This window comes from Vitis riparia, chromosome 5 (assembly GCF_004353265.1).
Source record: "Vitis riparia cultivar Riparia Gloire de Montpellier isolate 1030 chromosome 5, EGFV_Vit.rip_1.0, whole genome shotgun sequence".
Taxonomy (NCBI): domain Eukaryota; kingdom Viridiplantae; phylum Streptophyta; class Magnoliopsida; order Vitales; family Vitaceae; genus Vitis; species Vitis riparia.
In genome coordinates, this window is record NC_048435.1 from 17,844,977 (window position 1) to 17,872,097 (window position 27,121).

The 27,121-nt window shown below is 35.5% G+C and overlaps 2 protein-coding genes across 2 annotated transcripts in view; both read left to right on the forward strand.

Annotated features, from left to right (window-relative positions):
- LOC117914989 (protein transport protein SEC23-like) overlaps positions 1-15,052 on the forward strand; it is a 35,377-nt gene extending 20,325 nt beyond the window's left edge. The window contains exons 5-12 of the mRNA XM_034830527.1: positions 4,241-4,316; positions 4,469-4,641; positions 4,743-4,824; positions 8,061-8,138; positions 8,602-8,763; positions 8,855-9,118; positions 10,653-10,757; positions 14,355-15,052. Coding sequence (XP_034686418.1) covers positions 4,241-4,316; positions 4,469-4,641; positions 4,743-4,824; positions 8,061-8,138; positions 8,602-8,763; positions 8,855-9,118; positions 10,653-10,757; positions 14,355-14,501 — 1,087 coding nt within the window. The 3' untranslated portion in view covers positions 14,502-15,052. The remainder of the gene's footprint in view (positions 1-4,240; positions 4,317-4,468; positions 4,642-4,742; positions 4,825-8,060; positions 8,139-8,601; positions 8,764-8,854; positions 9,119-10,652; positions 10,758-14,354) is intronic.
- A 3,828-nt stretch (positions 15,053-18,880) lies between these two features.
- On the forward strand, positions 18,881-26,756 carry LOC117915226 (protein PUTATIVE RECOMBINATION INITIATION DEFECT 1). The gene is made up of 9 exons (XM_034830789.1): positions 18,881-19,303; positions 20,378-20,487; positions 20,590-20,765; positions 21,441-21,752; positions 22,214-23,183; positions 23,268-23,982; positions 24,062-24,342; positions 24,434-25,103; positions 26,219-26,756. Exons 1-9 carry the CDS (start codon positions 18,881-18,883, stop codon positions 26,432-26,434), a joined length of 3,873 nt encoding a protein of 1,290 aa, XP_034686680.1. The 3' UTR covers positions 26,435-26,756.
- The last annotated feature ends 365 nt before the right edge of the window (positions 26,757-27,121 follow it).

The following is a 27,121-nucleotide window of genomic DNA, read 5'->3' on the forward strand; positions in this document are numbered from 1 at the left end:
AATCCTAGATCCTGTAGACCCAACCTTAGGGTGTACATATCGAAAGTCAACTAAGCTGAATTACGCTTAAAGGATAGGGTTTAAAAATGTCTTGTACAGTAAGACCAAAAAGAATATAGAACTAAAGCAAATCCCACATCAACTTTGGTGTCTTCCAAGCATCCTTGAAAATTCTAGTGTTCCTCTCTTTCCACACAATCCACAACAAAGAGAGATACGCGATCCTCTAAAGAGTTCCGCCTCTAATAGAATTCCCAAAACACTTAAAGGAAATCACCATCATATCACTACTCCTCCTATAGAGGATGCACCAATCAGGGCTAAGGGCTTTGAAAGACCTTCTCAATTGTAGCATGTCATTGGTATTTACCTTCTTATATGCCACTAACCATGCCAATGCCATGACATTAGAAGGGACTCTTGATTTTCACAAAAAACTAGCTAGGTAGAAAGAAGTAGAACCTGAGAAATTGGATAAGGTTGAAAAAGCGATTTTACTGAGAAAGCTCTTGAAGAGGACGAAACCCAAGCTTTCGCATTTGGAACAGAAAGAGACAAATGAACACTAGAAAGTAAGGACATTAGTCTTTCAAGATCCACAATCTCTGCATCAGTTAGATTGCGTTGAAAGGTGAGATCCCAAGACAAAGAAGTGTTATTAGCTAGGATGGCTGAAATAAGAAGGTTTTTAGTTGTGGTGACTATGAACAGTCTTGGAAATTGTAAGTAACAAGGTTGATCCCCCCACCATAGCTCTTCCCAAAAATGAATTGTGGCCTATTCATCTTGCTTATATTAGCATCATCACTTGTTTTCATTTCTTGTCTCCTTTGGCAATCAAATGAAACATTGATGTTGGTTGCATGTATAAGATAGGGACTCATGGTTAGCCTACCGGAGAGCAAGGTCGAACATTTGACAAGTTTTTAGGTGATCTATCTTCACACTTGTGCTATCTCTGCTGAAAGTCATGAAACATAAAAAATGTATTTTGAAAAGTCCATTGTCATGGACAGATTACCTGAACAATTCAGGTTCCTTCCTTTGCTCGTCCCTGCACCTCTAATCACTCTCTCTTTCTCTCTCTCTCTCTCTCTCTCTCTCACACACACACACACACACACACACACACAGAAATATGTGTCCAAAACATTTCATTACTATGATCAAATTATCTTCATTTAGCTCTATTACTTATGATTCCGAAAATTATGAGGGAAAGTATGCTATATGATGCGTATTTTTTGCCTCTCTTTTTGGCTAATTAATATCTTTTGAGGACTTGGCTAAAAAGGATCTCAATAATGAGTATAAGCACTTGGACACAGCATAATAAAGAAAGAGGAAAAGAAAACCATTGGAAATCAAGCAAAAGCCAAGTAACCTTGATAAGAGCTCCAGCATATTTACTATTCTATCTTGATTTTTTCTTTCTTTTCATAAATATTTTATAAAAAGGTTCTCTTTTGCAGCCCTTGTTTCTTTCAATATCACTATGTGCTAAGAAAGTTGAAAGTAAAAATAAGAAAATGATTAAAATCAAACAGCTATATCCGAAGCAAAATAGGAGTATTTGACAAGGATCTCATACCCACACCTGTCTTGTCTCATGTTGACATGGCTATTGTTGGGTGAAGTTGGACAGTTTGGGAATCATAGGTGTATACAAGTACCTAGATAATTGTAGCAGGTACTGTATACGAGAATGTCCTGATGAACATGTTATTGGTGCATCCTCTAAAGGATAAAACGCCTATACAAGTATGACAATCCTAGATCCTGTAGACCCAACCTTAGGGTGTACATATCGAAAGTCAACTAAGCTGAATTACGCTTAAAGGATAGGGTTTAAAAATGTCTTGTACAGTAAGACCAAAAAGAATATAGAACTAAAGCAAATCCCACATCAACTTTGGTGTCTTCCAAGCATCCTTGAAAATTCTAGTGTTCCTCTCTTTCCACACAATCCACAACAAAGAGAGATACGCGATCCTCTAAAGAGTTCCGCCTCTAATAGAATTCCCAAAACACTTAAAGGAAATCACCATCATATCACTACTCCTCCTATAGAGGATGCACCAATCAGGGCTAAGGGCTTTGAAAGACCTTCTCAATTGTAGCATGTCATTGGTATTTACCTTCTTATATGCCACTAACCATGCCAATGCCATGACATTAGAAGGGACTCTTGATTTTCACAAAAAACTAGCTAGGTAGAAAGAAGTAGAACCTGAGAAATTGGATAAGGTTGAAAAAGCGATTTTACTGAGAAAGCTCTTGAAGAGGACGAAACCCAAGCTTTCGCATTTGGAACAGAAAGAGACAAATGAACACTAGAAAGTAAGGACATTAGTCTTTCAAGATCCACAATCTCTGCATCAGTTAGATTGCGTTGAAAGGTGAGATCCCAAGACAAAGAAGTGTTATTAGCTAGGATGGCTGAAATAAGAAGGTTTTTAGTTGTGGTGACTATGAACAGTCTTGGAAATTGTAAGTAACAAGGTTGATCCCCCCACCATAGCTCTTCCCAAAAATGAATTGTGGCCTATTCATCTTGCTTATATTAGCATCATCACTTGTTTTCATTTCTTGTCTCCTTTGGCAATCAAATGAAACATTGATGTTGGTTGCATGTATAAGATAGGGACTCATGGTTAGCCTACCGGAGAGCAAGGTCGAACATTTGACAAGTTTTTAGGTGATCTATCTTCACACTTGTGCTATCTCTGCTGAAAGTCATGAAACATAAAAAATGTATTTTGAAAAGTCCATTGTCATGGACAGATTACCTGAACAATTCAGGTTCCTTCCTTTGCTCGTCCCTGCACCTCTAATCACTCTCTCTTTCTCTCTCTCTCTCTCTCTCTCTCTCACACACACACACACACACACACACACACAGAAATATGTGTCCAAAACATTTCATTACTATGATCAAATTATCTTCATTTAGCTCTATTACTTATGATTCCGAAAATTATGAGGGAAAGTATGCTATATGATGCGTATTTTTTGCCTCTCTTTTTGGCTAATTAATATCTTTTGAGGACTTGGCTAAAAAGGATCTCAATAATGAGTATAAGCACTTGGACACAGCATAATAAAGAAAGAGGAAAAGAAAACCATTGGAAATCAAGCAAAAGCCAAGTAACCTTGATAAGAGCTCCAGCATATTTACTATTCTATCTTGATTTTTTCTTTCTTTTCATAAATATTTTATAAAAAGGTTCTCTTTTGCAGCCCTTGTTTCTTTCAATATCACTATGTGCTAAGAAAGTTGAAAGTAAAAATAAGAAAATGATTAAAATCAAACAGCTATATCCGAAGCAAAATAGGAGTATTTGACAAGGATCTCATACCCACACCTGTCTTGTCTCATGTTGACATGGCTATTGTTGGGTGAAGTTGGACAGTTTGGGAATCATAGGTGTATACAAGTACCTAGATAATTGTAGCAGGTACTGTATACGAGAATGTCCTGATGAACATGTTATTGGTTGATTTCTAGTCCTTCATGTGAAGCAATCAAGGGGTGAGCAATATTATCCCCTGAAGGGAGGGATTAATGGTTGCTATATTGCACACAATGGTGATGCACACGGTGGTGACATTTACAGGGAGGGTTGCATTATGTATCAAGAGATGCCAGCCTGGTCCTCTACAGGCTTGCAACATGGTGAAGCATAACGTCAAGGAAAACCAGAAACCCTTTTTTCTTTCTTTCCTTCTTTCTTTCTTCTTTTTTAGTTTGCGTTTCTCTCATTTAGCTTGTAACACTTGTCATTGTGCTTCTTTGTGTGTGATGGCACAACTTGTTTTCTGCAACAGAAAATTTCAAGCATTTGATGGAAAATGAGTCTGATGTTTTTTCTATCTCTCTGCTATTTGTTGCAAATTTGATGACCATGAAGTTACCTGAAAACTGATCAGCAATCAGCTTTAGACTTTACTTAAGATCAACATTCAAGTAGTTTTGCTAAGCGTGTTTCTGTTGTGCTCTATAAATGTTCTGCATTTTATGCATTATGCACATAGACCAATGAGCCTATCAAAAAAATAAAAAATAAAAAACATGGACCAATGATACATATTCTGCACTTTATATCTTTAGCACACAGAGCAATACCTTTGTCCTCATCCCTTAATGTTGGATTTATTCTGCCATATGCCTCATTGGTGGACAAAGCGCTACACTTGGTTTTGTATAAGCTGTCAACTCATCACAAACATTTTTTTTCAGTGGTACACTGGAGATCAACTGTTCAAAGGACATCAAAATTCAAGGGATCATTGGACCATGCACATCTTTGGAGAAGGTTAAACCATTTTATACTTAAAAGATCTTGAGTTTCTTTAGCTTCATTGCATCGAGTCTACTGTCAGATAGCTACTATTGTGTTTGGTATGGAAAAATGAAATCTCAATTATGTTGTTATTTGTGGGCTTTCTGACTTTTGAAACCTTGCAGAAAGGACCTTCTGTTGCTGATACAGTCATTGGAGAGGGGAGTACCACATCATGGAAGATGTGTGGCCTTGACAAGACTACTTGCTTGACAGTTTTCTTTGATATTTCATCTAGTGAGCGGTCAAATCCTCCAGGAACTTCAAATCCACAGTTGTATTTGCAGTTTATTGTCAGGTATGCTGGAAAATTCAGTTAGCATGTTATTAAAAAATTAAACTATTTTCAATATTGCTTGTGGCATAACTGAATTTTGATTGTCATACTTTTAAATGCAGTTATCAAAATCCTGAAGGTCAAACAAGGCTCCGAGTTACAACTGTTACTAGAAGATGGGTAGATAGTGCTGTCAGCTCAGAGGTTGGTTAGCATAAATTCCAATTTCTTGTCTTGTTTTCTATACAATGAGATGCATTTCTTTATACTTAAAACAGAAAAAAATTTGAACCTGTTCTTTAGTTGTCATGAATTAGTGACACTTGGACCTTGTGGAATGCATATTTCCTTGACCCTTCTCAATTATTGTATTAGACTCTTCTGGTGCTGTAATAACAATCCAACTAACACTTTTGGCGCTTTGTGTAAGATACTCATTTTATTTGCCTATCAAAAAAAAAAAAAAAAAAAGGAAAAGAAAGAAAAAGAAAAAGAAAAAATCGAACTATCTATGATCTTTTAATGGCAGTATTGATTGAGGAACAAAGTCTGCTATCTTTTGTGAGAAAACTGGATGTTGAATGATGGAAGATCCTTCTCAAAGTGTTGCACTAGAGAACGGTCGAACTAAAAGAATGAGCCATCAAATTAATAGAGATTATTTCTTACATAAAGAATTTGTGACAAGCTGTCTTCTGAAACCAAATAAAAATACAATGAAAGCAGAAAGTACTTTGTGACAAGTGGAGAGGAAAAATGAGCAAAAGCTTGAGGAACAAAAGGAACAACTTATTCCAATCAATAAATGGAGATAGGAGTGTCCTTTAAAGCTCCATAAAGACCACCCCCTTCCCCCTGCCCCAACCAAAAAAAATTGCCTCCTGATTGGCTGCCATACAGATCCATCAATACTACATCCCTAGGTCATTAGAAAGAGATAGGTCTTTCTTATGAATGCCAAAACTCCCAGAACTGGAATCAACTTGGTTTATCATGTTAAAGGATTGTTGTTAAGAAACTGCATGCTAAGGCTTCTCTCAGCTTTCAAATGGCACCCAACTCTTACCTTCAATGGCACAAGTCAGCCTCAATAGCCCAACCTAGTCCACTTGGTTTCGAAATTGCAACCACTATCATTCCTCTGTAGTCATGGAAATATATTGAGAGAACCTTATAGGGCCTTCTAGTTTGAAGGTCATTACTCTTAACCTTGGTACTGTGCTAAATCTTTTAGGTTTTTGGGAAGATTTTAGTCCTCCAAGTATCCTTGGTCAGAGGAGAAGCACTGAAGTTCTCGCTTCTAAAGAAAAGAAAAAGAAAGAGTTGCTCAAGAAAGTTTATTTTTCTTTCTAAGGACTGATATCTTTGATGGAGCTAGAAAGGATAAATAAACCTAGAAGGTATATCACTCTTTCTAAGGACTGACATAATTCATTGGAGCTAGAAAAGGTGAATAAACCAAATCTAAGGGATCGGAAGACAAGCAAGATCGTCAGATTATTCATCATCTCTCATGTTTCTAAAGCCACCATAGTTCCAGGATGAAGAATTAATGTTCAAAATTAAAATATTAGCAATGAGGAACTTTCTGGTCTATTGATAGTCTACAAAAATAAATGAAAAGAAGAGAGGGAGAGAGGAGTTAGACTGTGTTTTAGACATGTCGCAAAAGCACACCTAGCCCGATTCCTTACTTGCAAGTGTTCCTCTTACAATAGTTGCCAGACAGGTCTCACTCCTATTGTTGTAAGTTTGTAACACTGTAAAAATAAGACTCCCATGATTACTGGAGTCTTAACTTGCTTATGGGCTCAGGGAAGTTATATGTTGGAGATTGAATTTTTTAATCGATCACCTCTTATCACTTTTTTAAATAAGCCCATCATCTCTTATCTTCGTTAGTTTTGTTGTTTATTTATTTATATTTTTTCTAGGCTAATAGAAATCCAAATATAGACACCTAACAAAAGGAGGTGCATCCTATGCATGCAAGGCATATGCAAGAGGCACCAAAAAAAAAGTAAAAGTCACATCCCTCAAAAAAAAAAAAAAAGCAAACCTATAATCTTTATTGATAGAATAGACTATCTATGAAGTCCAAAAATATATAGTTAGTCAACCCAAGTGGAACCCTAGACCATTCCAAAAAGGACTTAACCCTCCAATTTTTTATCTGAATGCTCTTCTTAAAAATTCGGTCATTGCTCTTTCCAAATACACCAAAATAGGCAAAAAGGGGCTCCTCGCCAAACCTACTCCTCTGCTTATCCAAGCTTGGCACCTTTGAATGCAGCAGAAGCTCCTAGTTGACTATGGGAAGACCCATTGCAGCCCAAATCACATATTCTCCATGTCTCATGAACAGGGACAAAATCCTATCATCAACACATGAGGAGTTACGAAAAGATGAGTAAATTACAAAAATCACCTTATATTTCTGCTTGTCAATTTAGCACCTAGACTTTCCTTTTTTTTTAAAAAAACAAATAATGTCAACCTTAAACCATACCCAAATAGATCCTTTTTGTTAGGAGTTTCTGTCATGTGACTAGCATGTGGACATTGACACGAGTCTTTATATAATATGTTTAGATATGTTCAATATGTCCTGCTTTTAACAGGAGTTTGTTCATCCATTTCTAACAGTAAAATCCTAATAGAAGGGCCTTCTAGACATAGTTGCTTTAAAAAAAAAGTAGCGACTAAACTGAGACAGGAGTAAAATTAGAAGGGTGATTTTTGTAATTTACCCTATGAAGATTTCACTTTAAGACTCATCCCTCCACCGCACTGCTATCATCTGCTGCTTGTAAACTCACAAATTAAAGGTAGAGGTGGTGGTCACCGGTCATTGCAACTTAGAAGGCATTTTGTTTCTTTTATGCAAATTTGTTATCACAAAATGTTATAATGTTTCCCATCGCAAGTTTGTTCTGCATTAGGTAAAACATTTTTTATGTTTTCTTGGCATCTTCAAATCCCTAGGAATTTAAAATATTAAGTGGGCCTCATTAGGAAAATGCCTTATGAGTTGGGTATGGTCAAAGATCTGTTGTTTGTGCCTTTTATGCATGCCTTGGCTAATGACATTTTCATTTGACATTTTTCCCTCTTTTTACATTTTTCTTTATTTTTTATAACGAGAAATTTAAGTAATCCACCATTTTTTTTTTGTCATTATTTTGTTTTTCCTTGTTTTAAAATTTTAATGATACTTTTTCTCTTGGTTGAACCTTGTTCCATCCTTTTTGGTGTTTCTATTTATGATCTTCATCAAGTTTACAGTTGATGAAATGCTATGCATTTTTCGTTGTCCAACCATGCCATAGACATTGGTTTTGCTCTGTGTGCTTTGTCTTTTTTCTTTTTCCTTTTTGTTTTTCTGGAAAGGTTTCATTTGAACAGTTGATACCGATATGGAATAATGTTTGCCTTTATAGGAATTGGTGCAAGGATTTGATCAGGAGACTGCTGCTGTGGTAATGGCGAGATTAACTTCTCTGAAAATGGAGACAGAGGTATTTCCTAAATTTCAGAAACTTCATCCTTCTGCTGTTCATTTCCTAAATATATTAAGTATATTTAGTTCACCATTTGGTCAATTTCATTATCATTGTGAAGGCTCACTAGTTTAATTTACAGAAGCCCCATTTTCATTTGTTTTCAGGGAGACAGTGGTGATGTTATTTGTACTCGATGATTCTACTGTTATTTGAAACTTGAAATTTATTCAATAATCTTATTTTGTTCAATCAGAAACTTTATTTTAATTTCACATTGTGTTTAAGAACCACAATCATATGCATTCCTGTCTCTATTAAAAACTGCTTTTTAGTTGTCTCTAATTCTACTTCTTTAAGATCCATACTCAATATTCTGCTCCAAATCATTGATTTGATATCTATTCTGTAACTAGTGTTCTTGGGCCTTTTGACTGTAAAACCAGGTTACCTGCCTAATAATGGTTTTTATGTTTACCAGGAAGGTTTTGATGCTACACGGTGGTTAGATCGGTCTCTCATTCGTCTCTGTTCCAAATTTGGCGATTATCGAAAGGATGATCCAGCATCCTTTACATTAAACCCTTGTTTTTCATTGTTCCCTCAGTTTATGTTTAATCTGCGACGATCACAATTTGTACAGGTAATTTTGACATGTGACTCTCTTCTCTTCCTTCCAGTTTTAACTTCTAATTACTATAAATTTATGTGTGTTATTATTTTTCTTTTGGTAGGTTTTCAACAATAGTCCAGATGAAACGGCCTATTTCCGTATGTTGTTAAACCGTGAGAATATTCCAAATACTGCGGTCATGATCCAGCCATCTCTAATATCATATTCATTCAATTCACTTCCTGCACCAGCATTGTTAGATGTGGCTTCTATTTCAGCTGACCGAATTCTTTTGCTAGATTCATATTTCAGTGTTGTTATTTTCCATGGCATGACAATAGCTCAGTGGCGTAACATGGGTTACCAGAATCAACCAGAACACCAGGTATTGATTATTTCCATACTATTATCTTTCTGAATCTGATTGTGGAAGACATGTGAAGATATTGGATCCATTAGCTCCAAAATGACTAATAGCTCATTTGGAGAACATTGTAATCTCCTTCAGCTTTCCAGCAGTGTGTTCTATCTTGGATGCCAGCTCTTGTTATGCAGGATTAATTTTGCTTGCCTGCATGAGCAGCAAAGCATGACCATATCCAGATATTCTATTTGGATTTTCACATTAAATGTCTCTTCTGCATCTTCAGTTTCTCAAGGATATCTATCTTAGGTCATGATCAAGTGAATACCTCATCTCTGAGGAACTAGTATCCTTAATGAAGCCCCTAACTAGATGGCCTCTTGGCTCAGCCGTAGAGAATCATAAAATTAATCAATGAACTGACAAAGGATGATATGGATGGAAATAATTTAAAGTTTATTAATCTTTTGGGATAGATAATGCTTCTTAAGGAGTTGTACACTATCCACCTAGTCTCAAAATTCTCTGATGAAATGGTTGAATGCCAAATCCTTTTATTGGAACAGTCTGAAGGAAATGTGCCGAAATCCCCAACTAAATTTGGTCTGAATCTTCAGAATGCTTTATCACAGACCAAGAAATAAGGATCCAACTCTCACAAGGATCTTGTCTATGTAGATTATGAATTGTTTCCAAGCCCTTTGTTGCTTTGAGCACTCCTTTTTGAATCCATTGATCACTTTCATCCAAGTATTTTTCATTTGTCATATTTGTCTCCGACTCTCCTTCCAATAAGATGTGAAATGTTGCTATATGGAACTTCCTATCATCTTAGACATTTCAAGTTTAGTATGTGTAGACTGTAATTCCTTTTAGCCTACTATCATGAGCATCACAAAATGGATCCCTAAGGAGAGACCATTGCTTCCTTATATATATATATATTTGGAAGGTGTCAGCATGTATATCTAAATGTGAAGGTTTTATTACTAATGCACATGCTAAAGTTGTTGGCTATGTTGTACAAAAGCCATGTGCAAAAATAATGATTTTGAAAATGCTTGGTGCATAAGTTGTTGTTGTTGTCATTGTCTTTTAAAGTTCTTTTTGTTCATAATTTGTAGAGATTTTGCTCTGTATGGGAATCTTCAAATGCTCATTTAAGCCTTTGCAAGACACTTTAACTAGAAGTTATTGAAGATAATGCCATATTTGAGAAACCCCCACCCTTGTCTCCTATGGCCTTTAAATTCACTCAGAAAATGGTGTACTTATTTCAGTTTGAGCCTAAACTTGGTTATTATGGTAGTTGGATGAGATAGTGTTATACCTATATATTATGGATAGAGATGCATATACATACAGGCTCATGCAGGAGCACACATACACACTATTTATGTGTGTATGTGAGTGTGTGCGCGTGTGTGGATAGATTGATATAGGCAATATTATTGAAATTTTTTCGGTCATGGCAATTTTGAGATTGGAGCCTAGTGTGCATATGCACACTAAAAATTCTCCTTTTGCTTATTCTCCTGATATTTGTTTCTTACAGGCATTTGCTCAGCTGTTGCAAGCTCCTCAGGATGATGCTAAACTTATCATCCATGATAGGTTCCCTGTCCCAAGATTGGTGGTATGTGATCAGCATGGCTCCCAGGTCAGCACTTTTTCCTTCTTTTTTTCTTTTGAACTCAGCCTTATTCTTGTTAAGCAGTACTTTACTTTTGTATTTAGTAACTCGTCTTATTGTTTTTTGCCCTAGTTTGAAACATTTCAGTCAACAGACTGAATTCTCTAATACATTTTAAGTTCCTTAAATATGTGCACAAAATGGTACTGTTTTACTGGATTTGTGCATTGAGGCATGGATTTGGTGAGAAAAATGACATGGGTTGGGTTGGCTTTGTGCGGGGCTTCTTTTGGTCTTCTCCTTTGTCTTTAATGTTTTTGGGTGTCCCTTGTATGCTTTCCATCTAGGTAGGGTTTGCCTACTTATTTGTTCTTCTTATACATGTTGGTTACCTCCTTGCAAGCCTAACACTAGGTTCTAGGTTCCATGGTTTTATGGAACCCTTTGGGGCTAGAAAAAGTGTCCTGTATTTTTTGAGATCCCTAGTTGAGGAGCCTGAAGTGAACCACTTTTCAATCTACTGTAGCAGGTTAGTTCCATGTTGTAACTTCAATCAAGTGCACCATATTTACCCTAGTATTGAAATTGAATTACTTAGGGCTTTTTGGCTCCATGCTAAAAGAGTTTCCTTCCCTTTTTCCTTAGATAAAGGTGTGGAAAGTTTGAGGAAGGGATTGCTCAACAATTTAATTTTCTTTCCCTCAACTTCTCCATCAACGTGAAATAAGAGAAAAATTTTATAAATTTTTCTTTCATTTTTATTTCTATATTTTTCCCCTCAAATTTTCCAAAAAACAAACATAATTTTAGCCTGTTAGGGCATTTGCATTATGAGCTCTATAATTTTAACCTTTTAAAAAAAATAAAAAATTGCAGATCAATTTTGTTGGAGCTCTGGCATATTGCTGCCACCTTTGGTTGGGGCAAACAATAGTTATTTTATGATCTTTTTTACCTCTCTAAAGAAATGCCTGCAAACTTCATGTTAACTGTGCCCTATCCAAACTGATCTGTGGTGTAGGTTAGAGCCATTACTTAGAATTAACTTCAGCAGCCCATAAGGCTACAGGTTTTAAAGTGGGGGGAATATTTAAAGTGGGCCTAACTCAGGAGGAGGATCGTCTGGCAAGGGTGGAGGTATTAGGGGGGTGGGGTTCTCTGGATGTGGCTAAGGGAATGAAGGGTTTGCTAGGGCTTCTCAATGGGGGTGGTTCTTCTAAAGATTTCCATGAGACCAAGTAGAGGAATCGTGTTGGAGATGCAGTGGAAGGGCAAGTTCTGTTGTTAGTGTTGGGGTTGGAGTGGTCCTGCGTGGCACTCACCGATGAAGCCCTCGTGACAGGGGCGAATAGGTTGTTTCCTCCTCTCTTTAACTCGGGGCTTATGGACTTTTGGAGTTGGTGGATGGTGCTTCAGGATGGTAGTTTGGTGGAGATTCTGGGAAGTGATTCAAAGGATCCTTCAGGCAAGAGTTAGTGATTAGAGCTGCAGAGCCAGAACCCTCTAAGGTGCTAGAGCTCTCTTGTGTTTCGGAGGACGATATTAGCCTTCCTAGTAAGTCTGTTAATTTTAGCAATTATGTGGGGATGTCAAAAGCAGGGTTCGAGGAGATATGTTCCCTTCTGAAGGAATTTGGAGGCAAGAAAAGGGCGAGGGGTAAAGGTCATAGGTGGAAGGAGGAAGCACCTCTCAGCATCCCATTTTGAGAGGGAATTACGAAAACTTGAGTGCTCAGTTAACTATGAGAGTTTTCCATGCACTTTCAGGGAAATGGGAGGAGCACTGGGGACTCAACACCCAGGTTGTGAGGTTGTTGCTTTCTTTTTGTGTTGTTAAGAGGGTCTGGATGGAGATTGGGTTCAAGGGGCTGGGTTTCTTGTTGAGGTGTAGGTTCTTTCTTCACTTTTTTTTCTCTTGCTTGCCATATGGCCTTTTTGTATACTTCATGTGTACTCTAATGCGCCATTTTCCAAGCACTTTTAATATATTCTCCTGTTTTACCTATCAAAAAAAAAAAAGAAAGGTTGTATACTTCATGTGTACTCTAATGCGCCATTTTCCAAGCACTTTTAATATATTCTCCTGTTTTACCTATCAAAAAAAAAAAAAAAGGTTGTAAAACTACTGATTCCACACGATAAATTAAAGAATAAAACAGCCCTTGAAATGTTGTAAAAAGGGAGAATAATTTTTTAAATTTCCCTAACTTGAGGGTGAGTTTTTCAGATTGGAAAAAAACTAAAAATTGCTAAACATGAGAGTCCTGGATAGGGTGCTTTGTGAAGTTCATCAATGGTTTGGATGGTAACAGTTTCTAGGGTGTTTTAAGCTGTTTCTTTCCCTTGTTTTTTTTATTTGTATAGTCCATGTATAATTGCTCCATACATGGTTACTCACACCCCCCTTTAGTGCTTTCTTGAACTTATTATCATCTGTCAAAATAAGAATAAACTTAAAAATTTAAAATTAAAAAGCAAACAAACAATAAGAAAAAGAAACTGGCAATCCTGATTCTGTAGTATTGGTATCATAATGGCTGAAGTATTCATTATAATTACTGCAGGATGAAATCACCCTTAATGAAGTTTTAAATAAGGACTAGATTTAGGGATATGTAATTTGATTTTGATGGTCACTCTCATCATCACATGTTTAATTTTTATGTTCAATCTTATCCACATTTAAAAAAAAAATTGTAATGCTGCAGAGGCCTTTCCCTATTTCCCTATTTTGTTTTGATAGAGAGTAAGCCAACATGAGAGTCTAGGTTGATATGCACACATGGTTGTGAGATCTGTCATAAATCTGTTATAAAGTTATAGTTTTGTAATTTTACAATTTGTGATGCAATGACATTTATATTGATCTATTAGGCACCTCTGCATCTAGCATAGGGTAGTTTAGTCAACATTTGTATGTTTGCTGCAACAACATGATGTTATTTGTAGCACGTAGTTTGTTGGTTGGTTAATTGGCCACCTTTTGGCTTAAGGGTAGATCATAATATCACACTTATTTTATGGTCTTTATACACTAACTTGAATATTAGAGACATCCGTAACTGCTCATTGTTTTTTGACATGGATTTGCACCAGCTCTACTCTCAAAAACAGTTCCCAATCAGTCCAAAAATTCACATAGTGGCTCAAGTGAGGAGGTTGCTATTTAATGATAAAAAATGGCTTAGTTTACCCCTGATATACAACTGCATTGTGAGGATCTTGACTGATCTCATCATCATGATAAAAAGGAAAAGAGAGTAGAGAAAATAAAAAAGAAAATTACAAAAGAAAAACAGAAAGTAAAGCTTTAAACAGAGGAGAAAAAAAAGGGAAAAAATTGATGGTCAAACTGTTCATTCCAGCTTTTAGTCATTAGTTTGGCTCTGGGATCTCCACAGTTTTGATGGACAATATAATGAATTCATGTTGTAAACTAAACCTGTTACTTGGTATATTTTATAATGTCCCCATTTTGTTCTTAACCAGAAAGTTCCCTAGGACTTCTGGTTTTTCTCTTGTGGCACCGGCAGTCCCACCAAATGGACTGGAAACTGATCCTTTTGCTGTTGGTGTTGTGTGGAACTTATTTTTGTTTCCTTATTTTTCATGATGTGTTATGCAGGCAAGATTCTTATTGGCAAAGTTGAACCCATCAGCTACATACAACAATGCCCATGAAATGGCGACTGGGTCAGATGTGATCTTCACAGATGATGTGAGCCTTCAAGTGTTCTTTGAGCATCTCCAGAGGCTGGCTGTGCAATCATGAGAGCAGAAAGGAGTTGGGATCTAATACACTTAAATCTATGGGTTGGTTTGTGTGGTGAAAATTCTCTTGTCCTCTAATGTCTGTCCTGGTTCCAATGAGTTTTCCTTTCTTCCCCATGTTAAAATGTTGAGAAGTGAGACCCGAGATTATTTGAAAAAGCAAATAAGGAAAGCATGTATCATTCTTTAGGGGTGGTTGGGGGAAGGTATTTGCTTCCTTTGGTAGAATAAGAGACACAAAGGTTAATATTGAGTTATACGGAAAGAAAGGTTTGATGCTTGAGCGCTAGGAGGTCAGTCAGTGAGGGCTCAGGAAGATATTTTGGCAGCTGTTCTCTCTTTTTTTTGGTTTCTTAATTTTTTCTTTGTTAATTAGACAGCCAGGTTAGAAGAACATTGGTGCTGTGTATTTGAGTTTTTTTTTTTTTTTTCTTTTTTCTTTTTTAAGTTATATACTGAAATGGGGCATATGAAAAAGTTGGGGAACTGGATCATTTGTTTTTTACCCTTACAAATTTTAAATACAGCTATCAATTTCCTTCCTCATTGGTTCATATTATCCTTCAAAATCATGAAGCCCATGTCTGTGTTTTGTGGGGAAAAGAGCGTGGGAATGATAACCGTTTGTTTGTTGGTGAAGTGGCAAGTGTTAATGGATATGCATCTTTATATAATTATTTGTACAAAATTTAAAAGTAGATTTGAAACTCAGATCGACTCTAGTCTGATTGTCTATTTTCTAGTGGGAGTAAAATGTGATGGACGAAGCAACAACTTCCATCTGCTCATTGTGAGGGCCCATGCATCCCCCTCCTCAACTTCGCATATTGGTAATTTCACATTGTTTTGAAGGCCCCAAAACACCATCAATGAAAAAAAAATTGTTAATTTCACAGGTTTTGAAGATGATGCATCTTACAACTATTTCACATTGTTCTTCTCCTTAATGATCACAAATTATTCTTATCAAAATGACATATTGGTAAAAGAATGAATCAATTGAAAGGAAAACCCTAATGCTCCTGAGGTTAAGAAAATTGTGTAGAAAAGAGTAGTCCTCAACCATTGCTACCTCGTATCGTCTTTAGATTCTAAGAGTACAATACTTGGTATTTTGATAATAGTTGTTCTTGACACATGATTGGAAATAAGAAATATTTCTCAATCTTCGAATTATTGGAAAGGAGAAAAGTTGCATTTTGCTTTTATCATCTTAACCCAAGGATGGCCGCCTTCGCCAACTTGATGTGAATAATGTCTTCCTTTATGGTTCACTAACTAAACAAGTGTTCATATTTAAACCTCCTAGTTTTGTTGATGACTCACATCCTTATCATGTATATCATTTTTATAAAGCTAGTCGTGGCCTTAAGCAGGCACTTCATGCTTAGTACAAGAACTCCAAACTTTTCTCCTAGCCTTTAGATTTGTTAATTCTAAATCAAATTAATCTCTTCATATACTATTATATTATTATCACAATTTATTTCCTTGTTTATTTCAATGATCTTATTACTAGAAATAAATGGTAAGGCTACTATGGAAGCAACCAAGTTAACAAATTTGAAGATGTACTTTATTTTGAGAATCTTGAAGCGAATTTCATAACAATTTGCCAAATGTGCAACAACAAACAAGTTTGTGCTTCACTCAACAACCATGCCTAATCAAGAATGACAGGGGAAGAGTGCTTACTTGTTAGCAGTAGGACATCCAATAATTGCTATACACTAGCTACTAATTCTTCTCTTCTACTTCCATTGAGTATAGAAGTGTAAAGTTAGATCCTATTAAAGCTAAAGCATCATAGAGTAAAATATCTTAACCTTATGAATTTGGCTAATTTGGCTAGGATAGCAAACGAGAAGCTTATTAAAGGAATTCCTAAACTAGGAAAGCTAAGGGTCTGTTTGGTTGGTGTTTTCAAGAACTGTTTTATGTTTTTGAAAACAAAAAACATTAAAAACTTGTTTGGTTGAGAAAATTGTTTTTGTTTTTCTTGTTCTTCGTGTTCTCAAAATGACACTTTTTAGAGAACAAAAAATTTTTGTTTTCCCCGTTTTTTTTACTATTTACAGAACAAAAAAAAGGCATAAGAGAACAACTGTTCTTCGTGTTTTTTTTTTTTCCTCGTTCTCACATTTCCTTTTCTCCAGCACAGTGGTGGCATCTCCAATAGCACGAAACGAAGGTAACTCTACCAACACATTTGTGCTTTCCTTTTATTTCCGCATATGTTGAAGTTGTTTTTGGTAAATCTAGTAAAATAGGCTTATTTTGGTAACATTTGTTAAGAAAAATGTTAGATCTGGGTAAAGAGATAATTTTTTTTTGGTATTGTATGTTTGTTTTGAAATCTATTTTTATTTGGAATGGGATTGTTTTTCAATTCTGTTATTTGAATGAGATCTGAGTTTTTTTTTTATCATGTGTTTTTAGGTTTTTGATTTTTCCGGTTTGGATGCTAAGAAAAGTGGGGAACGGGAAAGAAAACAAACAAAAAAAATTCCTGATTTTTCCCGTTTCACAGTTTTGATTTTTCTTGAATTGTTTTATTCAAGAAAAACAAAAAACCTGCTTAAGAACATGGAAGAGAAAGAAAACAAGTTGCTTATTGAGAGGGTTTTGCAGGTGATTTTTTTCTCAATTTTGAAGAAGATGAGAGACGAGAGAGTGAGGGTAGTAAAATGTAAATAAGAATGTAATTTTGGGTAAAGACTTTTCTCAAGATTGGAATGGTTAGAGATATTTTTAAGGGACATGAAGGTCATTTGTATGGATAAAATGGTTGGTAAAATAAAATTCATATATAAAGAGAAAATATATTGGTCAAAGCATATTTGTTGGTAAAATATATTTGTCAACACAAATATAACATCAACTTCAGTCGTGGGAATCCCTTGGAAAATGACCATCTTCAAACTTCACCTTACTTATAACTCAAACAATAATGAACAAAGTGTCATTGTAAATAATTATTGGCTAAAGCAAATTTATTAAAATAACAACTTGGCTGCTTTGACTTCAATCATCCAAATAAAAATTATATTTAGATTAATTACTAAAAATAAAATTTAGAATAAAATTTTTGTTTATATGAAAACTAAAACTTATTTTGATGATTTCTTTGCATTCTTTTTTCTACATCTCAAATGGACATATTTGCATTTATTTTTATGTCCTATATATTCTATATTTATTTTGTTTTTAATAATTTATCTCGAACATCCTCATTGTTTTATATGGGTTGATGATTATAATCTACAACAACTTCAATAACTAGTTGTCAACTGATATAAAAATTTTAAAATGAAATAATTTTTTTAATTTAAATGAATTGTGTATATAAAAATTATTTATAAATTTATCATATAAAGTTACTTGAAGAAAACACTTTATTAATTGGAAAAAACAAAAAAAAAAAAAACAACTTTCAAACATGTTTTTTTGTTTTTTGAAAACAAAAACTGTTTTCCAAAATTCAGTTCCTAAACATAATTTTTTTTTTTTTTTTGAAAACACCAAAAATTGTTTTGAAAAACTGTTTTCCAGAATAGTTTTAAAAAACAACAACCAAACAATCACATAAGTTCTAGTTGTTATTGATGATTACTCTACGGGCACCATCCACTACAATTTGATGGTTCAAGGTGACCACTTTGCTTGAGTTGGGTCAGGCTTCAAGCTCTAGAATAGTGTGTTGATTTTGTTGATTTTTGATGTACCATTTTGCCCCTCACTAGACCATTTGGAATCTCAAGGATGATCTCATGCGAGTTTGTTATTACTATCTCTCTGTTTTAATCTATCATTTTTCCAACCAACTTTGACATCTACTCACATAAATCTCCAACTCTTTATCATTCCATCTCCATCTCACTCCCCCCCTTTTTTTTTTCTCAAATCTCCTAAGTCTTCTTATTAGACAAATAAACTTTAAATTAAATCATACTTATTTTTTTTGGATTTGACATCGAGTTTAGTAATTTTTGAAACTTACTTAAAATTTAAAAATAGACTTAATCACGGGTTATATACTTCACAAACTAAAACGAGCCAATAATGGCTTTGTTGATTTTTCTACCTGTAAAACCGTGTTATTGTCATTTTTTCATTAGACAAAGAAAGACTTTAGATCCAATAAAACTTGAAACATTGGATTGCTTAAGAAATTTAGCAATGCTTAAAAATAATTTGGAGTAAAAAAACCAATCCAATTATTAGCTAAAATTGAATCAAAGTTGTTGTTGTTTTTTTTTTATTCATTTTTTATCAAAATAATTTTATTTCAAACTCAAAAATAAATTTGGTGGTGTATATATATTTTGCCATCCTACATAAGGATTGGGCGCCAAAGCATTTGAAGGCAGTGGGCAGAGAATGATGTTGGAGGAGGAAGAAGAAGTGTATCCAGCAACATGCTCACAGGGCCATAGATCCACCCTCATCCTCCAAACCATGGAAGGAGGCAGAATCTGCCTCATCTGCTTCACCAACCTTCTCTCCAACCCTACTTCCCCCACCTTCCACGTCTCTCACGCCCTCTCTCAGCTTTCCCAGGCCCTCTCTCACCCCCCTTTTCTCCATTCCCTTCTCTCCCTCCACCCTCACCTTCTCGTCTCCCCTCTTCTTCACTCCCTCTCCTCCTTCAACGACCATTCCATCGCCTCCCAGATCATTCATCTCGTTCTCTTTCTCTCTAATTCTTCTCATTCTTCTTCCCTTTATGGGGAGTTTGTCTCTCGGATTGCCTCCATCCTCTCAGGTTCTAAGCTCCACTGGAGTCCGCGCCAGGCCTCAATGGTACCCTTTTGTCATTTCCCGCTTCTTTTTTCCTTCTTTCATTTTTCTGTTTGGTTTCTGGGAAAATTGAGGGTCAAATTTTGGCGTAACTAGTTCTGCTAAGCTATTTTATGTGCCGAGTGATTTATTATGTTAAAAAAAAAATGGTAGATACTATTTTTCCACATTTTTCTCAATAACCAAACAGAGTGTGATAGAATGCGTCTCACCTCTGTCTGTGCGCTCCCCTTTGTTTTCCCCTCATTTTGTGTTTCTTCTGTTTGGTTGCTGGAAAAATAGAGGGGAAGAGTGGAAATCGTGAAAAACCTTAGCAGAAGTGGTTGTGTTTGGCTATTTGGATACCGACTTATGAATTTTGTAACAAAAATATGTGAAACTTAATTTTCCTCGTTTTCTCAAGAACCAAACAGACATAATCGATTGTGTCTCACCTTGCGTTTCCTAGGCTGGAGCGGAGTCAGGATAGTTTCATCTTTCGCTGTTGGTACGTTAGAAAATGGTGGAAAAGAGTAATGATTAAATCTATAGGAAGAATTTGTATTTGGTCAATTTTGGTGCCGACTGATGGATGTTATTAAAAGATTTTTTTTTCAAAAATTCCTTTTCTATGTTTTCTGGACAGCCAAACAGAGAGTCTCAAATAGTAAAAATAAAATAAAATATTAACCATTGAATCATGGCGTCTCATATATCTATATTACATCTTTCAATTTGTATGGGCAGCAAAACAATAATTTACAGGCAAACAGACATAATTTTCAAGCCCCATGGAGGGGCCTTGAATATTGGTAGAACTAGGGAACTCAAGGATATACTTGGATTTGTATATTGGTTGAGTTTAGTTCATTGTATGATTAAATGAGTTTCATATTAATGAAACATTTTAATTAGTTGTAAAATTTAAAAACAAAAAAGTAGTAGAAAAAGGAAGAAAATCTATGCATCAATAGGATTAAATGATCTTTTCCATTTTGAGTTGGACACTATGAGTTTCTTCTGGGGTGATGTATCCTTTGACAGTGAATTCATTACTTCATCTGAATAGCATTCATTTTGGCATTTCTCCATATGCAGCTTCATTGCTTAGGGGTTCTCTTGAACTGTGAGATGAATAATCCTTATGCCCACATCAAAGACAAAAGTGCCCTTGTCTTCAACCTTGTTGCAGGTCTTCAGTTGCCTAGGTAACAACTAAAGCACACCCAGAAATTATTCATCTTCTTTTACTATGCATCTATTGTATTGTATCTTTAGTACCTTCTTTCTTTGTTTCATGTTGAATACAGTGAAGAGATCCAGGGGGAGATCCTGTTTGTTCTGTACAAACTATCTATCCTCCAATATGCATCTGAGGAGGGTGATGGGTCTGACCTTTTATTTTCCTTTTGCCCCAAGCTCTTGCACTTGTCAATGGAAGCTCTTATGAAGACCCAAAGTGATGATGTTCGTTTGAATTGTGTAGGTTTGTGAATTTCCTTTGGACATTTATTTTACTTCATTTCTTGCTATCACATGGGAAGCGCCTAGTTAACCCTTGGTCAGAATGAAGTTAATTCAGCATATGCCAGGATTTTTTGTTCCAAAATAAGTTTGCCTTTTGCATCCTTGGCCTTTTGTCCCTTGGTTATGATTATGTATTGACAAAATGCAAAGAGCAACTTCAGAAACCCAATTTTCACATCATATATGCTGTCATGTGAGATGGGAATACAATGATGTTTGTCGGTGGCGGTGAAGTCCTGATGACCGCTTATGACAATATTCCAGACTGGAAATATTTGGTTCTTAAGCAGAGCGATAGGAGTATGTATAGTAACAAACTATTGAGCTGGACCACTGCTTAAGTTCCATCTAAACTATCTCCCAGGTTAAATTACAATATGATTATATGACCACTAACTGATCCCATGCAAAACTAGGACTCCTAGAAAGTTGGAATTCTCAAAAGCTATGCAGGGTATGACTATTAACTGCCTGTATTTTAGTTTGAATCATATAAATTGGGACCCTTCAGACAATATATGCTATATGCAGTAGTCATCCTGAAATGTCATTGGAATGCACTCATGCACAGATGCACTTATATCTTTCATTTTCATATTTTCTCAAGTGATAATTTCCAGTTTCTCCTGTGTAGCACTCTTAACAGTGTTGGCTCAAAGGGGTTACTTTGAGAATGCATTTGCTAATGACATAAGCATTAGGGATTGCTGTGAAGCTGATAACTTCATGGAAGTGACAGAACATGAAAAAGATGTGCTTCCTCTGAATATCTTGTTTGCTGAAGCTATCAAAGGCCCATTACTTTCTTCCGATAGTCAACTTCAACTTGGCGCACTGGATTTGATCTTCTATTATTTATCATGGGAAAGGGGTTCAAGCAAACAGATTCAAGTCTTGGTGGAAGAAAACATTGCAGATTATGTATTTGAAATACTAAGATTGTCAGGTAAATAGATTTGCCTGTCTAACCAAGAAACTCAAGGTGGTAGTGTCCTTTTGAGTATGGCCTACCATTAAAATGTGAAACAAATCTATCATTCAGTATCTCAGCTGTCAACCATTCCTTCTATATTATGTTTTTCTTGGAATGCCACCACAATTTTCTAATTATTGATGCTATAAACATCCACAATTTTCTTTTGGATGCTATGAACTTCAATTTCTGCATGCCAGTAATTGTCATGAGCATAATTTTCTAATTACTGAATTGAGTGAATATAATATTATCATCAGCATACTATCTGGTCAACCTTCTGAATAGTCTGATGAGTGTATGCTGTATTTCTTCATGGCAGTAGTTACCTCAAATCTCTATAATTATGTTTGTGATCTAAAAATAAACTTAAGACTCTTTTGGATGCTGCAAATTCTAGTTGTCTGAGTATTGAAATTTTGTGGTAATTTTAGAGTGCAAGGACCCAGTGGTTAACTCCTGCCTTCGAGTTCTTGATCTTTTATCAATAGCTGAGCATGCTTTTGGACAAAGACTTGCTATTGGATTCACTACACTGCTTCCTGTTCTGCAGTATGTAGTTGAAGTTCCTTTTCATCCTGTTCAAACTCCAACACTGAAGCTTATTAGGAATTGCATTTTGAACTACCCTGGAATGGTATCCATTACACAAATTGAAGAAATAGGTCTTATCTTGACAAGGATGCTTAGAAGACATATTAATGGGGACGTGGACATGCTTCCAGAGACGTTGATTATTGCATGCTCAATCCTTGTAGATCTCATGAAGTCTCCTTCTTCTCATGAGGCTTTAACTCTCAGAACAATAGTTCAAGAATCAGTTAGACATGCCATTTTAGCTTCTCTATGCCTCTATGAGAAACATCCCAATCAAATTTTGCACTCCCTTTACTTACTGAAAGAGGCATATGCATTCAGTCATGAAGGGAACTCCACTAAAAACGAAGCTAACCTGGAATTAGGAAATTGTATTATTGATGTTTGTAGAACACATTTACTACCTTGGTTTGCAACAGCCATCAATGAAATGGAATATGAGGAAATTGTCTTGGGAGTACTGGAAGCTTTTCATTCAGTACTGCTTCAGGATTCTTATGCACAAGCAAAGGAATTTGTGATGATTCTGGTTTCATCCTCTTGGTTCAGTTTGTCATTTGGATGTTTAGGATTATTTCCTAGTGAAAAGATGAAATGGAGAGTATATCTGATGTTCAGTTCAATTGTGGATGTTCTTCTGGGAAATGAATCTGGACAACCCATTAGAGATGCGGCTTTATATCTACCATCTGATCCTTCTGATTTGTTGTTTTTGCTGGGTCAGAAGAGCACCCAAAATCTAGAATTATTGTCTTGTCAATCTGCAGTTCTGCTGATACTATATACCAGCTCTTTATATGATGAAAGGTACTCCTTTTGCCAATCCAATAGTCATCCTAAGGTTTACTTAATAAACCATCTTTATCTAAATCCTTGATGTATTCTTCCCAGACTTGCAGATGAAAAGCTGGTTTTAGCTTCTCTGGAGCAATACATTTTAGTCAACAACAGTGATTTGCTATGTGGAGCTGCTGATTCAGTGTCAATAACACGACTGATGAATCTTTACGGCTTGTACCGGGGTCTTGCAAAGGTCGGCTATCAAATTCCCTACAGTCCAGAGGCTGAGAGGATCCTCTTCGAGCTAGTGGCTCAAAATGAATGGGATTTGTCTTCTGCAACTATACACTTCACATCATTGAAATGGTTGTTTCAGCAAGAGAAAATCATTAAGCCATTGTCTTATCAAATACTAAAATTCTGCAGAAATAATAGCTCAAGTGGGTCACACATCATCATCCATGGAAACGACAGCCAAAACATAGATGTACAAGGACTTGCAAAGTTGGTAGCAGCAGGAGATAACTTGGGTGCAGTGCTCTTGGTATCTTTATTGCAACAGCTTATAGAGGAAGAAGGCAATGAATGCGACATCATTTCAGTAGTGAATCTCATGGTAGACATCATCAACATTTTCCCGGCTGCTTCAGACCAATTATCCATGCATGGCATAGGCAATGGGATCCAGGATCTTTTTTCCCATTCGAGCCATTCTTTGTCCCAACAGATGTTTGTTGCCATTGCAATTCTAATTTTTGACATTTTATGGTCAGTGCAACCTGAAACACTTTCTGATGGTGAAACTTGGCTTTCAGTGACCATGAAGGTGACTAACTCAAGTGTGCTTTATTTCAATTTGTTCTCTATTTCACTAAATTAATTGGAGAATTCACCTCCTTTTGTAGTTGATGGGGTACTTGATCCCCATGGTGACTGCAGGGGGGTGGACTCAAGAAAGTCTCTTAGTACTTGGTATTCTTTCCTTGATCTTGCATCATTCCACCAACCAAGCCCTTGTAGAAGCTTCAAAAGCCATACTTCTGAATGATTCCCTTGTCTCCATGATCAACAATGTGATCCATACAAGCTGTTCAAAGGGACCTGCTCTAATTGAAGATGATGAGGAAACAAGAAATGGAGAAACTTTAACATTTGTGCTTTTACTGCATTTTTTCTCTTGTAGAAGGTCAGTGCTTCACATGAGTCATGGATTCTCCTCAGATACAATTACAGAACTCCTAGTTATTATCAGAGCTAACACTTTTTGTTTGCCTTAGTTTTAATGCTGTTCTACCAGGTACTCTGGACTGGCAAAATCTCCTCAATCCATCAAACAAGACTCAGCCACTTTCCTTGATTAGTATTCACTGCCATGACCTGTGCAGGCTGATGCATTTTGGGTCTCCTCTGGTCAAGCTGGTTGCTTCATATTGTCTGATGGAGTTGTTTACCAGAATAACAGACCTGAGAAACAGAAAACACGATGAATTAAAATGGAACATGGGGCATCTAATTTCTGTAATGGCTGTATTAGAAGGATTGGTTTTTTACAGTGACATTAGAGTGGCTATGAACTGTGCCCTCTGCTTATCAATGATTCTGGGGTGGGAAAAGTTATGGATGCAGGACACAAAAGTAATTGGAAGGTGTAACTGGTGCAGGCTAATTGTTGAAGAGCTGGCTATGTCTTTGGCAGTTCCTTCTTTGGCGTCAAAATCATTTATGAATCATCACAAACCTGCGGTTCATGTAGCTGTAGCATTGCTGAAACTGCACAGCATTCCTGGGTGGATGAAGTCTGTGTTTGATGATTCCTGCATTTCTGGTATAATTGAAAACCTTTCAGTCAGTAATGTGAGCATGGAGACAGTGCTTCTGTTTCGAGAATTACTGAACCATGAGTACCTGAAGGATGAGCAAATTGCCTGCCTAAATCGGGTTTTCCAGGTGAAATTTTCTTATCCTATCTCTTGCTCTATGCACTGCTTTTCTCTAGTTTGAGAACAGAATCCAAACCAAAACTTGTTTTTTAAAAGATTTATATTAATGAAAATGGTTGTTTGTTCAGAATTTACCTAATGATTGTCCCCAACTATAAGATATTGAGGTCCTGTTTGATAACTATTTTTTTAACACGGTTTTAAAAAACAGTTTTTAAAAATCCGTTCTCTAATGTTTTATAGAACAAAAATCTGATTGGGAATTGAAAATGTTTTTAATTTGTTTTCAATGATTTTAAATATATTTTAAAAACAATTTTTTATCTAGTACTTTATTTTTAGGCATTCTTCATATTTATATAATTATTTTTTAAAATAGTTATTAGAAAACAATTGAAAACAATTAAAATTTATCTAAAAACACCATATTTTTTATTTTTAAGAATAGAAAACAAAAAATAGTTTTCTAATTGTCAAACACGTTTTTCCTTTTTGTTTTGGAGAATAAAAAACTGTTCCAAATAGGGCCTATGGTTCTCTTTAGAGCAACCATACTTTCTAGTGAAGTGCTTTTTTAAAAAGAAATGTAAGAAACTTGCGTTATATTTGATTCTTGGAAAGTATTAAAAAAAGAAAAAAAAATGATAAGAAAAATGATTTTTCTCTTATTTTGTTTACCATAAAAAAAAATAAATATAATTAAAATCAATTAAAAACTTATATATTTTAAAGTTATTTAATATTTTATATGAAAGATGAAAAATAAATAAAATGAGTTTGAGAAGACATGTAAAAATAATTTAGTAATTTTAAATATGTTTTTATTTTACTTCCTATTTTCTTTCCATCCATTTTCCACTCTATTTTCTTTCTTTTGCATTTTCCCACAGATTTTTCAAGATCAGTTCATATTTCAATATATGAAGCAATTTTAAATTCCAAGCTGTTTTCCAAAAGCATCCCATCCCTAAAGGGCTGCCTAGACAGGCCCCAATCCTCCATCCTTTTAACTTCTTGGCCTTAAAAGAAACTACAGGTGAAGCAATTAAAAAAAACAAAGAAAGAATATTGCAGAAACCATAAAATATAGATTTCATGTTTGCAGTCTCTTCAAAAATGCAGGCATGCAGAAAACATATTTATAGTGGGAATACACAAGATGAGAGCAGAGAGGAGAATCTAGAGAAGGTGATTGCCCTGCCAGATGATTTGGGAAAAGCTTGTGAGTTTCTCATTCACTTAATGTCACCCAATTCATCTGCACATAAGGGGAACAAGAGATTGCTAGAAGAAATAGAAATGTTTTCCAAGAGTCTAACACTAGAGAATGATGGATAAGTATATTTGTTAAATCCTTATTTTCTTTACTAAATCAATTGTGAACATGTATTGATTTGCAACACTCACACAGGGCTCTGGAAAAAGAAAAAAAAAATACATTTGTGCACACATATGATAGACCAACACATTCATACAGTTGAAAAATGAAATGGGTTGATGGTTTGCTTGGTTAGAGCATCTGCATCTGGGTTATTTATAGCATATGCAATAGCTCATTGCAATGTAAATAAATTTTTGCTTGCCTGCCTTCTATGGAATTGCTCCATCTGGTCTCTGATTGAATGTGCACCTTAAAGAAAAGGGTGAAGAAACAGGAAAGAAAAACAAGTTTGAGCTTTAATCTAAATTAAATTTTCCTTCACTGGTTCTGCTACTTTATTATCTTGTTAAATACTTGAAGTAGAGAAATTAATGATATTAAAATGCAAAGAGTTTTGAATATTTTTTGTCATATTTTATTTTCATTTATATTTTTTTGTCACATCTGTCTGGTTCTTGTCCATGTAAAAACCAATGTAAATGGTGGATTAGTTAGTAGTAAATTCTCTTGTTCAAGATAGATGAATAAATAATAGGCTTAATGTAACGACCCTTCCTTCTCATGTGGATATTATTTAAGTTGGATCCAATACACCCAAAACGAACAATATCTACATGGAGATGACAAGTTTTTATACTTAAAAC